This window comes from Lynx rufus, unplaced genomic scaffold (assembly GCF_022079265.1).
Source record: "Lynx rufus isolate CCGP_SWC_20201006 ecotype Redwood Valley unplaced genomic scaffold, mLynRuf1.p SCAF_15, whole genome shotgun sequence".
NCBI classification, from domain to species: Eukaryota; Metazoa; Chordata; class Mammalia; order Carnivora; family Felidae; genus Lynx; species Lynx rufus.
Window position 1 is genome coordinate 62,042,965 of NW_025814829.1, and position 16,054 is coordinate 62,059,018.

Sequence of the window (16,054 nt, forward strand, 5' to 3'; positions counted from 1 at the left end):
TCTGGGCGGTCACATCTGTCTCCACTGAGCCGCTGGTCAGTCACCGCGCCTTTAGGACACAGAAAGCTCAGCTCGCTGGTCTGGACTCTGTCTCCCTCCCACCCAGTCCTTTGCCGACCCCACTGCTGAGCTCCTTCTGACTATCACCTGCCCTCTCTGGATTACTCCTCCTGTGCCACTTCCAGGGCTGTCAAAGGGACGAAAGGACGAAAGGACTCTTGGATCCCGCCCTTCCCAGGATCTTATTTCTCTTTTTTATCTTATTTTTCTTTAGAAAAAAATTCTCATGTTTATTTATTTATTTTGAGAAAGAGAGAGAGCACGAGCAGGGGAAGGGCAGAGAGAGAGGATCCCCAGCAGATTCCGCCCTGTCAGCGCAGAGCCTGATGCAGGGCTCGAACCCACGAACCGTGAGATCATGACCTGCGCTGAGATCCAGAGTAAGACGCTGAACCGACCGAGCCCCCCAGGCATCCCCTCATTCTCTCATCATTGCCTCTCACTGTCACCATTTTCTTTAGCCCCTGATCACCGGGCAGGCCCAGATCCTTGCTAATCTTGGCTTTCCCTAAGAGCGTGATGTGTGTGTGTCTATGTGTGGGGATGGTTTGAGTGGACCCATTAGTTATAGCTTCGAAAACTCATTTATCCCTTCCTGAGAGGATTAAAAAAAAGAAAAAAACAAGGCTCATTTAAAGACCTAAAAAAAATGATCCAACTGGGAAACCACGTACAGAATTATACATGTGTCTACTTTTAATGTAAGTGGTAATTTGCTGAAGCGAACCCACAAGAGCGCACCTTCTGGAAGAGTCCGAGTAAAGACTGCCTGTCGTCAACAGAACCAGACGGCTCAGCAAAGGATCGGATCTGTAGCGCGACGGAGCCCAGCTCGTCATCTTCAAACAAGTCAAGGGTTTTCTGCGAGTTGAGAACGCTGTCCAAATCTTCCAAAAATGACTCCTTAGGTGAAACGGATATTCAATCAGGAGTGATTCCATTCTTAACACACCAAACTGAGACGGCCAAAGTATTTAAGGACAATTCAGGTTGATTTTTTTTTTTTTTTTTTGAAAGCTAAACTTCTCTTAAACCCATCCAATGTCTTTTTTGTCCGAGTAAAAATAAGCGTCGTCCCTCCGTTCATTCAGTGGAACAGGAGAGAGACGTGTGCGGTACTGAGGGCATGCAAACGCCCGTGCCACTGGGACCAGACGCATGGCAGGGGTGGGGGGTGGGGGGCGGTACGAGCGGCGTGGGGACCTGGCTCCAGACGGCTCATGGAGACCACCACACACGCACGGGCTACAAGCAACACGGCGGCAGGGTTCCAGATCCAGCGAGAGAGGGGCCAGGGGACAAAGGGCAGTGAAAGAAACTCTACGAGAGGAGTTCTTACTGAAAAGCGCGAGCATTTTCAGTTTAAGAATAAATCCAAGCCGTATTTAAAAAACATGCATTTCTACCACCCTCAGGCCCCTCAGGCTCCTGGTGTTTCAGCCCCGGCGGGGGTGGGGGGGGGCAGCCAGCTGGCGGGCAGGGGCCAGCGGGGCCAGGATTGCTGACGCGGGGCTACCGGATTTCCTGTCGCTCCCGGGACTCGGCTTATGAAACACACCGATTTCCCACTGGTAGTTTTAGCTGCTCTGTGGTGTCGCGGCCTCGGCATCTATTCTGTCCCACCGAGCAGCCTGCGGGGACCCTGATGGTACGCCAGCCGCTCACGCGGTGGCCGGCAGAGTGACAAGCAGGAACGAGCTCCTGGTAGGTCTTCCCCGCCACCCGGGGTCCCCGTACCGAGTGCACGCCTTAGACAGGACCCCCGTGGGGGCGCACTGAAACACTGCTCTTTTTTTTTTTTTTTAATTTTTTTTTTCAACGTTTTTTATTTATTTTTGGGACAGAGAGAGACAGAGCATGAACGGGGGAGGGGCAGAGAGAGAGGGAGACACAGAATCGGAAGCAGGCTCCAGGCTCCGAGCCATCAGCCCAGAGCCTGACGCAGGGCTCGAACTCACAGACCGCGAGATCGTGACCTGGCTGAAGTCGGACGCTCAACCGACTGAGCCACCCAGGCGCCCCATAATCTGCATTTTATTTTTTATTTTTTATTTATTTTTGGGACAGAGAGAGACAGAGCATGAATGGGGGAGGGGCAGAGAGAGAGGGAGACACAGAATCGGAAACAGGCTCCAGGCTCTGAGCCATCAGCCCAGAGCCCGACGCGGGGCTCGAACTCACGGACCGCGAGATCGTGACCTGACCTGAGCTGAAGTCGGACGCTTAACCGACTGAGCCACCCAGGTGCCCCGAAACACTGCTCTTTAGATTTGAGCGGACAGATCTGGCCCCGACCCGGGAACCCCGAGTCACTCCACTCACAGACCCCGATGAAGGCACACGCCCCGGGTCCTGCCTCTCTGCCCGCACCCCACCTTGACCTCCCCGCACGGTCCCTCGAGGCAGGCCGCGTGCTTCTTGCAGGACCCGTGAGTTAGAAACTTCTCTATTTCAGCGTCTCTCGTCGTCTTCGGCGGAACTGCGGCTCACCATCCCCCTGGGCTCCACTTAACGAATGTTGATTTAACAGGGTCATGACACTATTTTGGGGATTCACGTGGAAAGCAATGATGCGGCCAGGAGAAACCTGGAGAGTGTGGAGACGAGATGCAATGACCTTGACGTCCTGGGTAAGATGGGTCCATCTCAGCTTCGACCTGACAGTGGTCTTCTGAAAAATGATTTCTTGAACGAAACAGCAGGCCCCTGGCATGAGGCAGGACATCCTCTGACATCCAGAAGTGCCTGGAAGAAACCTCAAGCAGAGGAAGAGGGCGGGGTACCTAGAGGAAGGGGTGCCTGGGTGGCTAAGCTGGTTGATCACCGACTCTTGGTTTTGGCTCAGGTCACGATCTCACGGATCACGTGTTCGAGCCCCACCTTGCGCTCTGTGCTGACCACGTGGAGCCTGCCTGGGATTCTCTTTCTCTCTGCCCCTCCCCCACTCACCCTGTCTCTGTCTCAAAAAACAAAAACAAAAACAAAACTTAAAAAAAAATAAATTTGGGAGAGGGAAGACATATAATTAAGGCAGAAAACTGGACACTATGGAGAACAGCAGATACAACATAGCACTCACTCGGATTCACCCTCAAAATACCACATGAAGGAAAAACAAAACTCTAGGGACAGAGGCTCAGGATTAAAGAAGAAACAAGAGGAAAGTGAAACAACACTCATAACTGTATGAGTCTGGATCACAGATCGTAAACAATGTTGCCTTTAAATGTCGGATCATAGATCATAAACAATGTTGCCTTTAAGTGTCGGATCATAGATCATAAACAATGTTGCCTTTAAATGTCGCCACAAAGAAGTAACTACAACCTGAGCCGGATTCCCCAGTTCCGTGGAGGCCGTGGAAAGGCATGGTTTACACCGAGCAACGGATTAAAAAAGTAGCTGGGTGATTAGCATTTTTTTGTTTGCTTGTTTTGCTTACCTGTAAACAAAGCATCTCCTGCAAGGAAAGTGCTAAATTCCACGGTGAAATTAGCACAGGACGCTGTGCCCCAGAGTAGACAGCGGATTCAGATGATAGCGTTTTTTGTTTTGTGTCTTTGTGTTTTTTTTCCCAAAACCCAGACTAGAAAACAAGTTCAGCTACACAGACAAATTACTCGCAACGAAAATTATATTTCGTTGATTACAGCAAAAATTATAAAGACGGAAAATGCTTCTGTCGTAGGGCTCATGCAAAACCACGTGCAGTGTGGGTTCCCAACCAGGGCCTCTGTGGGCTGTGCGTGGGGAAGGGCAGAATCATGAACAACACAGCAGGGACCGGCCAGATTTTCCTTCCGGATATTAAATGGGCGGGGCGGGGGAGCCACTTACACAGCAAACGTCAGCAAATAACAAAGATCAAAGGTACTTACCTGCTTTAGGTTTATGTTAGCCACTATCAAAGCGGTGGGGCTCCCTTCTAATCCTGCTTGGATAACCCCCCTTTTGAGGGCTTCTTTGAACTCCACATGGGCCTGACTGTGAGCTGAGGGCACGGGGGACAGCTTGCACTCCATCAGGTGACACGCCAGGGTCGCACACGCTTCCTTCCCACACCCGTCTACTCCAATCTTTGGAAGAAGAACAATCCAACGTGAGATTCCTATGGACACCCTGGGAATCTTTCAATCTTTCACCGTTTCCCAAGTCTGTGCACCAAAAATTCACACAGTGAAAGTACCTATTTTTATAACCTTTCTGGGAAACACATTAAACATAGCTAAAGCATTGATCAGAGTTCTGTAAGGTGTTCATACACATTCAGTATTTTCTTCTTTGCTCTTTATGGTCTCTTGAAATGTATGAGACGCCTTCACTGTAAAGATAACCCCATCTGGAAAAATGGCATCGACAGGTTTACAAAATCATTGTTATTGCCAATATTTGATTTCTCATTTATAAGAATTGAAGTATGGGGCGCCTGGGTGGCGCAGTCGGTTAAGCATCCGACTTCAGCCAGGTCACGATCTCGCGGTCCGTGAGTTCGAGCCCCGCGTCGGGCTCTGGGCTGATGGCTCAGAGCCTGGAGCCTGTTTCCGATTCTGTGTCTCCCTCTCTCTCTGCCCCTCCCCCGTTCATGCTCTGTCTCTCTCTGTCCCAAAAATAAATAAACGTTGAAAAAAAAAATTTTTAAATAAAAAAAAAAGAATTGAAGTAGGTCTTTTATTCTGAGTAGTAAAAACTTAAGTGCTCTTTGGTAATCATGACAAAGTGTTACCTTTATTACCAAAGTATTAGCTCTACTGGGGTATAATTTACAGACCACCGGCTTTCATACGTACCATTTGATAATTTTTATTAAAATCACAGAGTTATGCAACTGTTACCACAGTCCATTTTTTAAAAAAAAGTTTATTGATTTATTTTGAGAGAAGGTGAGAGCCACAGCATGAGCAGGGGAGAGGCAGGGAGAGAGGAAGACAGAGAATCCCAAGCAGGCTCCAAGCTCCATGCTGTCAGCGCGAAGCCCAACGCGGGGACCCGAACCCACGAACCATGAGATCATGACCTAAGCTGAAATCAAGAGTCGTATGCTTAACCGACTGAGCCCTCCAGGCGCCCCCACCACAGTCCATGTTTAGAAAGATACCCCAAGGCCTGTCTATAGTGTTCATCCTGGCATCAGTCCCAGGCAACCATTAACATGCTCCTGTCTCTACAGATTCGCAGTGTTTGGATGTTTCCTACAAACTGAATCATAAACATGAAGCCTTTTGCACATCACTCAGCAGGATGGTGTGTAGTTCCTGTGTGTTAGTAGTTTGCTCCTTTTTACTGCTACATAGTATCCTGTTGGATGGGATAGACCACGTTTTGTTTATGCATCATCTACTGATGGATGTTCCGAGAGTTTCCGTTCTGTGGCCGCTATAATAATGCTCCCGTGATCCTTTCTGTGCAAGTCGTTGAGAGAACGTTTGTTTTACTTTCTTTTGCGTAGATACGGAGGAATGGAACCACTCAGTCAAAGGGTAAATCTGGGTTCACTTCAGAAGAAATGCTCAAACTGTTTTACATCAGCAATGTATCCGAGGTCCAGTTTATCCACATCCTGGTCAACACTGGCTACTGACCATCTTTTTGACGACAGTCATTCAAGTAGATGTGTGGTGACATCTCAGTGTGGTTTCAAGTTGCGTTTCCCTGAGGATTAATGATGTTGACTATTTTTTTTGCATGCTTACTAGGATTCATGCATCTTCTCTAGTGAATTATCTAGTTAAATCTCTTGTCCATTAAAAAAAAATAAGTTTTTTAAAAAAAATTTTAGGAGGGTTTTGATTTACAATAAAATTGCCAAGATACAAAAGATAATTGTCATATACCCGACATCCAGTTTCCCCTACGAACATCTAACTAGTAGGATGCATTTGTTACCACTAATGAAACAATACTGATACATAATTATTAACTAGATCCATACATTATTTGGCGTTCCGACGTTTTCCCTTAACGTCCCCTTCTGGGTCAGGGTCCTATCAAGGACACCACATCACATTTAGTAGTTAAATCTCCACAGGTTCCTCTGGCCTATGACGGTTTCAGACTTTTCGTTCTTGTTTGTTTGGTTTTGATGACCTGGGCAGTTTTGAAGAGTGCTGGTCAGGCGTCGTGGTTGGGACCTTCTTGGTGTTTTCCTTGTGACCGCACTAGGGGTACGTGCTTTGGGGTGGGAAGACCACAGTGATAAAGTGCCATTTACCAACATGATTCATCACCGTCGATGCTGACCTTGGCCACCTAGATAATGTTGTGTGTGTCAGGCTTCTCCACTGTGAAGTTACTGCTTTTCCCCCTTTCCACTCTGCACCCTTTGGGGGAAAGTCACTGATAGCAGCTCACAGTCAAGGAGGGGGTAGTTATGCTCCAACTCCTTGCGGGCAGATATCTGCATACATTATTTAGAATTCTGTATGGGAGATGTGTCTCTTTCCCCCACTTGTTTATCCAATCATGTTTTTACATGCATGGACTCAGGGAGATTTATCATTTGAGTTATAACCAATGCTACTTTGTTTTGTTGTTTTGGGGTACGGCCACCGGGAGATCTCCGAGTTGGCTCCTTTTATCCCTCTGACATACTCCTGTCACTGAGAGTCTTTTGAAGCACTTCCTTTCTGGCCCTACAAGTCAAGACATTCCATGCTCATACGGTGCCTCTCATGCCAGCCCTCAGTAAGCCATTTTCCCCAGGAGCCCTGGCCCTTTTATTGAAGGATGGCATCAGAAACCAAGACCTGGGTGCTGGGTGTGCCTGTGTTCCCGCTGCACGTTTCCAGCTTCTCTCGGCTGATACAACGAGGACACTTGCGGTTGTATGCCAACCTGTGTGCACGCACACTTTCCCGTAAGTACGTCTGTATGTAACCATCCATGTTAAATCCAACGTGAGTTCGACTGAGGTCTTCACCTCTCATCCGTCACTCCGCGGATCACTGTCGCCTCTTCCGCTGGCTCGTCTGAACTGCCTACTCCCGTAGTGAGAACACTGGCTGCCCCGCGTGCCATCCTTTACCTAACTGTTCAGCTGTGACACGTACGTACGTACATATGGTGGCATCAGAAGTTAACCGTCCTCCCACGGACACCACTCCATCAGCTCCGGATCAGTGCTCACGAGCGGTTTCCTCCACCTTTGGTCTTACAGACGCCACTCATTTCCAGAGTTCCTCAGGTCACTTCCTTTCCCCCCCACCCTCTTCGGGGAGCCCGCTGCACCTTCGGCAACAGTCTGATCGTCCTGTCACGTTCTGCACTCCATCCCGGGACCCCCGACCGCCTAAATGACTTTTTGAAAGTTTTATACATCAAGGTTCTCTCTTTGGCCTGGACACACACTTGTTCCTGTTCCTCCTTACAGCATCGTACAGAATAGCCGCTCCTCTCCGACAGCAGGTGTCTCACCCTCCCTTCTCTCTGCGAGCCCGTGCCGACCCCCAATCATGTGTCATCTCTATGGTTTTGCTGCTTCCAGAATGTCACAGGGCTGGAATCGCACGGTGTGTAGGATTTCCAGACTGACTTATTTCACTCAGCAACAAGCCTTTACGATTTGCCCATGTCTTTCTGCGGCTTGATTATTTCATTTCTTCAGGTCTTTGGATAATATTCCATTGTACTCCACTTCATCTCTTATTGAAGGACGTTTTGGTTGTGTCAGGTTTAGAATGAAGTCACTATCATCACGCATGGAAAGGTTTTTGTGAGGATATAAGTTTTCAAATATGTTGGGAGCGTGACTGCTAGACTATGGGGTGAGGCTACATTTAGTTTTGTAAACACCCACCAACTTATCTTTCAAAGTGACTGTGCCATTTTGCCTTCCCACCAGCGAAAAAACCGAGTATCCTTGCTAGCAATTCCTACTATGTTTTTTTTTTAATTTTTAATGTTTTATTAGAGAGACAGCGTGCGCAGAAAGGAGGGGCAGAGAAAGAGGGAGACACATAATTGGAAGCAGGCTCCAGGCTCTGAGCTGTCAGCACAGAGCCCGATGTGGGGCTTGAACTCACCAACTGTGAGATCATGACCTGAGATGAAGTCGGGCTCTTAACCGACTGAATCAGGTGTCCCTTGGACTATTTTTAATCAGGTAGTTCATCCTTAGGATTTTCTAGAAACAGGATCATGTGGATTGTGAATAAAGACAGTTTTACTTCTTATAAGTATCTGGATGCCTTTTTCCCCCCTTTTTCTTGTCTAACCGCATCGGCTGAGGCACCAGTGTATGGCTGAGTAGAAATTGTGAGAGACAACATCCTTGCTTTGTTCCCGGTCTGAGGGAAAAACATTCTTTCACCAGTAAGCATGAGGCTAACTACAAGTTTTTCACAGATGCCTTTTATAGGCTGGTGAAGCTCCCTTCTGTTTCTTTTTGCTGAGAGTTTAAAATGATCATAAATGGTGTTGGATTCTATCAAACACATTTTCTGCACAGACACTCCTGTGGTTTTTGCCCTGTGTCGTATTAATACGATTCACCGCAGCACCGCTTTCTGGATATTAATGCAGACACGCGTTCCTGGGAGAAGTCTCACTTGGCCACCGCGGAGGATACCTAGCATGTTGCCGCATTTGGGTCACGGATTCCTTGTTCGGGAAATTTACAACCCTATTCACAAGAGATCTTGGTCTGTAGTGTTCTCTTGCCTTGATGTGTCTCTCTGGTTTTGGTATCGGGCGATACTGGCCTCGTGGGTGGGTTGTGATCTGTTCCCTCCTCTATTCTCTGGAAGAGTTTGTAAGGATTCATTTAATTGTTTCTTAAATGTTGGACAGATTTTTCCAGGGAAGCCGTTTGGCCCTGGGCTTTTCTTCATGGGAAGTTTTCAAATTCCCAGTTAAATCTCGTTGTGGAGGTCTATTCAGACTTCTGGTTTCCTTAGTTCAATCATCTGTGTCTTCCCAGCAAGTGTCCGTTTCCTCTGGGCCATCCGATGTGCAGGCAGACAGGTGTTCACAATATTCTTGTAGAACCTTTATTTCTTTAATGTTGGTAGTTTCGTCCTCTCCTTAATTCCTGGTTTCAATAATTTTAATAATGGACTTTTCTTTCTCTTTTTTTCTTGGTTTGTCAATTTTGTTGATCTTTTCAAAGAGCAAACCTTTGGTTTCATTGATATTCTCTATTGTGCTTCTGTTCTCTACTTTCTTCTCTCATCTTTATTGGTTCTTCCTTTCTGCTTGCGCTGGGTTTTCTTTCCTTCTTGTAGTTTCCTAATGTGGAAGGTTGAGATTTTTCTTCTTTTTAAAAATATCGGCATTGATAGCTGTAAATCTCCCTCCAAGCACCGCTCTATGTATCTTGTGTTTTTATCCATCTCAAAGTATTTTCTAATATCTCTTGTGATTTCTGCTTTGACTCATAGGGATATGTTGTTAAAATTTCACATGCTTGTGAATATGTCAAGTTTCTTTCTGTTACTGATTTCTGCTTTAATTCTATTGTGGTTAGAGGACCTACTTCGAATGACTTCAATCCTTTTAACTTTGAGGCCTGTGTTAGAGCCTGGCGGGTGGTCTATGCTGGAGAATGTTCCAGTGAGCTTCAGAAGGACATGTACTTTGCTGCTGCTAGATGGGGTCTTCTATATATGTCAACTAGGTCAAGTTGTTTTACAATATCATCGATGTGTTTACGTCCTCGCTGATTTTTATCTAGCAGCTCTACCAGTTATTGAGAGTGGGGACATCGAGTCTCCAATCATTGCTGTTGAAATGCTGACTTCTCTCTCTTCGCTGCTGTCTGTTTGGCGTCACATATTTTGGGCTTAGTCGTTAGGGGTGTGTGTGTGTGTGTGTGTGTGTGTGTGTTTATAACTGTTATATCTTTCTGGTGATTGATCCTTTTATCATAACAGCATCTTTCTTTTCCCTCAGAACACTTTTTTTCCCTGAAAAGCGTATTTTGTCTGATATTAGTATCACCACTCCAACTCTCTTGTGGGAATTGTTGGCATGACTTATCTTTCTCCATCTTTCCACGTTCAACCATTCTGTGTCTTTGAATCTAAAGTGCAACTCTTGTTGATGGCGTATGCTTGGAGTTTGTCCTTTTACAAATGCTTCCTACAATCTCTGTCTTTTTATGGGAACATTTCATGGATTTATATTTAATGTTATGATTGATATGATTTGATTTACGTCTGCCATTTTGCTGTTTTTTACATGTCTTGTGTCTTTTTCCCTTTTGTTTCTCCTTTACTACCTTCTTTTAGCGTTAACTCAATATTTTCTAGAGTTCTATTTTAATTCATTTGTTGTTTTTTATAATGTATTTTTTGAGTTTTTTTTCATGGTTTGTCTAGGAATTATGCTGGATATTTTATCTACTCCAGATTAATACTGGCTTAAGTCCAGTAAAACATAGAAAGTTTGCTTCAGTATAACTCCATTTGCTCCTTCCTCTTTTGTGCTATTATTATAGATACTAAATATTTATGTCATAAGCCTAACAATTTTATAATTATTGTTTTATGTACCCGTGTTTAAAAGCAGTTAAAAGAAATATATATTTGTACTGTCTGTGTTAGGCAGGATAATACCCTTGCAACCCTCGCCCTCACCCCCAAATATGTCCCTAGAACCTGTGAATGGATTACCTTATATGGCAAAAAGACATTGCCAGTGTGATTAAAATTAACGACCTTGAAACGGGGAGATGATTTCGGATAATCTGGTTGGACCCAGTCTAAATATATGAGTCCTTAAAAACAGGGAACCTCTCCTAGCTGTGGTCAGATGGAGAGACAGAGGGAGCGGTGTGACAGCTGAAGGGTCCGAAAGATGCCATGTTGCCGGTTTTGGAGACAGGAGCCATGAGCCAAGGTGGGAGGGCAGCCTCTAGAAGCTTATTTTCTGGCTGTGGTAGTTCGGTGACACAATGCAGCTGAACTAAGTAACGCTTACTTTTAACAGTCATGTAGGATTTGTTGCTTACCTATTCAACTAAGCTCATTTGAATTAACGAATATAGCTCTTGTGTATTTTTAAATCTGTTTTAAATGTTCTTCGTCAAGTCATCACACTCCTTCCAGCTGCCTCTTCTTGCTGAAGCCTCAGGCTGGGTCAGCTTTCAGTCATGTTGCTGTTTTTTGTTTTTGTTTTGTTTTTAATGCCAGCTGTGACTTTTTGGTTTTATTTTTATTTTTTAAAAATAAAAATGTTTAGGGGCGCCTGGGGGGCTCAGTCGGTGAAGCGTCCGACTTCGGCTCAGGTCACGATCTCGTGGTCTGTGAGTTCGAGCCCCGCGTCGGGCTCTGGGCTGACAGCTCAGAGCCTGGAGCCTGCTTGGGATTCTGTCTCTCCCTCTCTCTCTGCCCCATCCCCACTCATGCTCTGTCTCTCTCTGTCTTAAAAATAAATTTAAAAAATTAAAAAAAAAACATTTATTTATTTATTGAGAGAGAGAGAGAGAGAGAGAGAGAGAGGAGGAGGGGGGCGGGGGGGGGGGAAGAGAGAGAATCCCAAGCAGGTTCCATGCTGTCAGCACAGAGCCCAATGCAGGGCTCAATCCCACAACCGTGAGATCATGACCTGAGCTGAAATCAAGAGTTGCACACTCAACTGACTGGGCCATCCAGGCGCCCCCATATTACTGTTTTACACAAGTGAACCCTAGTGCTAGCTTGACCCAGGGCAAAGATCTATTGATGGTGTTAAACTGGGAAAAGTAGACACAGGATCAGAGAGGAAACAGGGACTTGCCAGGCTTTACCTTGTATTTTAACAGGGCCTCTGATACGATGATAGCGCCGTGAGAAAGCATCGTTAAGGAGGCAAGCTTCCAGCTGAGTGTTATGTTTTAAAATATTGTTCTGAATGCAATCTCAGGAATTTTAGAATTGAGAACTTTTGGTAAACTTACTTGTTGTTAGGAAAGAAAGAGTCACTTTGTGGTAAAAGAAGCAAATGGAGACTATGTACCATTTGGGAGTAAAAAAATAACGTGCTGATAGTGGAAATAAGACAGAGGAAATCATCGCTGTTAGAGCTTCTGTTCCAAAGTGGAGACATAATAAGTAAGTGACAAATTAAATAGATCAGATCAGATAGCACTAAGGACTAGGAAGTGGAATCAAGGGACGAGTGACAGGGACTGCGGGAGGCAAGCGGCTGCAGGAGCCCAGGGGAGGTGGGAGCGGCCCGGGCAGGGTGGCGACAGCGGAGATGCGTACAAGAGAGCAGACTTGGAATACATCTCAGAAGTCGCATCGCCAGGACATACTGATGACCGAGGGTGGGGTGTGACGGAGACGCCTCAAGAATGAGGGGTTCCTGGCTTTCTGGCCAGAGCAGATCTACGCGGGTGCCGTTTATGAGGTGAGAAAGGCTAGTAAAGGGAGCGTTTTGGTGGAGAAAGTACTGGCTTTCGTGTTTTTACTTCCATTCAATTTTTCAAATTTTAACTCCTTTTAATTAGTCTTGCACACATCTGTTTAAAGAAAGCTCTAGCACTTCTGGGAAAAGAATGGTGTTAAGCAAATAGTTACAATAGTATGAAATAGATAAGTAATAGTCATGAACGGTAGCTTAAATGTTCACGAATAACATGATTCGTGTAATTGGCCGAATATGTTGGACTTCACTGAGCCTCCTGAAAGCTTTCCTCTAGTCCAGTTACTTGGGGATTGTCCAAAAATCTAACTCCCACTTGCTTTCGTGAGAGGTAGAACTTTGTGTGAAGACTCATGTTTCTAAGTCAATCTTCCAGTAAGTACACTGTTCTCAAGTTCCACCTGCACAGAGGCTGCGCTAGTGCTGGGGACATGTGACAGACGGTGACAGTGCCATCACCTGCCTTCCCAAACCAAGCATTTTTCTTTGTGGATACATGTCTTATGCAAACCCTAGAGAGGAAAATGGTCTTGCCGCGGGGCTCGATGGCTGCAAGCTTCCACTGGTACAAAGTTGGCATAAGTAGGACTTCTGTAAGCGAGGGAGATTTTATCAGACCTCCTCAATGTTTACTTTGCGAGCTTAAAAATATCTGAGCAATTTGGGGCGCCTGGGTGGCTCAGTCGGTTGAGCGTCCGACTTCAGCTCAGGTCACGATCTCGCGGTCCGTGAGTTCGAGCCCCGCGTCGGGCTCTGGGCTGATGGCTCGGAGCCTGGAGCCGGCTTCCGATTCTGTGTCTCCCTCTCTCTCTGCCCCTCCCCCGTTCATGCTCTGTCTCTCTCTGTCTCAAAAATAAATAAACATAAAAAAAAAAAAATTAAAAAAAAAAAAAATATCTGAGCAATTTAATCCCTACCAGTAACATGTGACTCCCCGGCTGCCGGAGGACCCTGGCCGCTCTTGCGATGTGTTCTATGGCTTCCTTGAAGAACACCATGGAAGGAGAAGTCTGGGAGAGGAAAGGGGACAAGAAAACTGCTTGGAGGCACAGGCAAACCACGTGTTCACTGCAGCTGTACATACAGGGACCCAGGAGTGAGACTCAATATTCTCCAATCCCGTCAACTGGGTCACACGTGTGGAAGGGAAACGTGTGTGATGAGGCCTGTCCCTACGTCAGTGTTCCTGTGGGCATGCCGGGGGGGATAGTATGGGCTGGGGGGAGGAGGAGGGGGAGGAGGGGGTTCGGGCTGGAGGGAGGAGGAGGGGGAGGAAGAGAGGAAGGAGGAGGAGGAGGAGAAGGTATAGGCTGGAGAAAGGAGGGGGAGGAGGGGGGTTTGGGCTGGAGGGAGGAGGAGGGGTGGGAGGGAGGTTCTGGCTGGAAGGAGGAGGAGAGGGAGGAGGAGGAGGGGGTATGGGTTGGAGAGAGGAGGAGCGGGGAAGCAACAGCATCCAAGTTGTGCCTCCACTGCTCTGTTAGGGGCGGGACATGGGGGCGGGGAGGGGGGTTCCCAGGAAATGGGGTCACGGCGTCTGTGACTTGGAGGGCACCTCTGTGCCGACACCATTCTGCCCACGACCGCGACGTAAGGGGGGCTGTTCCCGAAGCGGCCTCGGCCTCTCCTGCATTTCTCAGCTCCTCTCGCCCTGACCCCGCAGCGCCCACAGCCTGAGTCGTGCACCTGGCTTACAACGCGCCCTGCTAGCGGAAGCCAGCCAGGACGGAGCCGTGGAAACCTGCAGTTCCAGTGGTCCGCCTGATGGGGGCGCACACCCTTCCCCTGCTCCTTCTTACACTCGCGGGCACACACACGCGCACGCGCGCGCACACAAGTACAGCACTGCTCCGATTTCACATGGTGCGTGTCTGTACCTCCGAGGATGATAAACTCAGCTTCATTTGGAATTCACTCAGTACACTGGCCAGTTTCTCACAGTCGCTGGTGCTCTGATAGAACTTTTTTCTGTGAGGCTTGTTTATATCCAAGAAATCCACAAAGACAATTGAGTCGTCCATCAGTTTTTCTTTGGTCCAATTAATCTACTGTAAGATCATAATTGAATATCTGTTAAGAGCAAAATTCTACTTGTTATGAAAACGAATGTAATATATCTACTCCGGAGAAGCTCTGGGCACAGTCGATCCGGGGGTTCTTCACCTTTTTGTGCCACGGACCTTTTTAGGCAGCGAGGCCTATGCAGCCTTTCTCGGGACGGTATTTTAAGTGCAGAGAGTAACATACAGGGGCTGCGAAGGAAACCACACGCACTGACGTGGACTTCCGTCTACGGTCTCCCTGAAGGCCTGCCGGCCCTAAGAGCCCCTGTTGTGGAAATAGCAACTTGAAGTGTCGCCAACAATGAAAAATAAAGACTCTTCCCTTATCCGTGTGTTAAATACCACCGTGCAGCTGGTAGCAGGGGTGGGGGCGGGGAACAGTTCTAGGTCACGACCGCGGTGGTGGTTTCGCAAACCAATCCACGTGATGATGGTTCCCAGACAAACTGCAATCTCCCCGCCTCCACGAATGCTTAATTAAACGCTGGCGATTCCAAATAAAGTCTGTACTTTAGTCAACAACGACACCATCCTGTTCCCCTGGGGCCAGCTCCCATCTTTCGTACCAAGGTCACGGGCTACCTCCCCTTTGAAGTCGGACCGTGTCCTGCTCCCCTAAAACTAGGGGGAGGGAGCATTCCTTCTTGGTCCCGTCCTCGCGGCATGTGCGTGGACCTGTCTCGGCCCTTCCAGAGACACGCCCCCTGCGTGGGGTCCCGGCACTGCCGTCACGTGGTGTCCGGCACGCAACTTCCTGACGGGCCCTCGGGAGACAAGGTCGAGGCTCCGGTTCCGGGGGCACCTGGAGGCAGCTACCCTGGGTTTGGAGGACCCCAGCACCTAACGAGCTCTGTCACCTCGGACAAGCTCCCAGCCCCTCTCCGCCTCAGTGTCTTCATCTGTAAAGTGAGGGTAACAACGGAACGTACCTCGCAGGGATGCCTTGGAGACCCTCTCTGAAAACAGGCGCGCTCCCAGCGTTAGCTGCTGTCAGCGTCACCGCATGTTGTTGTTTAAAAAGCCAGCCAGCCGACCAGCTGACGGACTGATACTGCATACACCCTCGTTCGCACGGGGTTAACTGGTGACCTTCTGTCCTTCGGGAAGGTTTGTTACTCTGTCTTTAACTTGGGGCGCCGCAGCTGTTGCGGCCCGCCACAGGGCAGGAGTCTAGGGCAAACTCGTGTCCTACCCCCTCTACAGCTATTGCTTGGTCTAGCAAAGTCTTTTTTTTTTTTTTTTAAGCTTGTGAAATAAATAAATAATAAATCATAAATAAAATACGACACAGAGAGAGACAGAGAATCCCAAGCAGGCTCTGCACTGTCAGCACTGAGCCCCACACGGGGTTTGAACTCAGGAACCGTGAGATCGTGACCTGAGCGGAAATCAAGAGTCAGACGCTTAACCCACTGAGCCACCCAGGCGGCCCCGGTCTAGCAAAGCCCTAAATCCGAACTGCAGTCGGCATCTACAGGAGAGAGTTTAGGAACTTCACCGGGGGCAGGAATGGGCTCTCTTTAGGTAGTTATTTTAGCAAAGTTTCTGCATCCTTTCCTTCCTACCCTTCCCCTCCTCCCTCCCTCCCTCCC

General features: G+C 47.7%; 1 protein-coding gene across 1 annotated transcript in view; it reads right to left on the reverse strand.

Annotated features, from left to right (window-relative positions):
- The window catches only part of DNAH14 (dynein axonemal heavy chain 14), a 312,531-nt gene that overhangs the window by 100,732 nt on the left and 195,745 nt on the right, over window positions 1-16,054 (reverse strand). Inside the window, 4 exon segments of the mRNA XM_047076479.1 lie at window positions 802-963; window positions 3,939-4,136; window positions 13,320-13,412; window positions 14,277-14,444. Coding sequence (XP_046932435.1) covers window positions 802-963; window positions 3,939-4,136; window positions 13,320-13,412; window positions 14,277-14,444 — 621 coding nt within the window.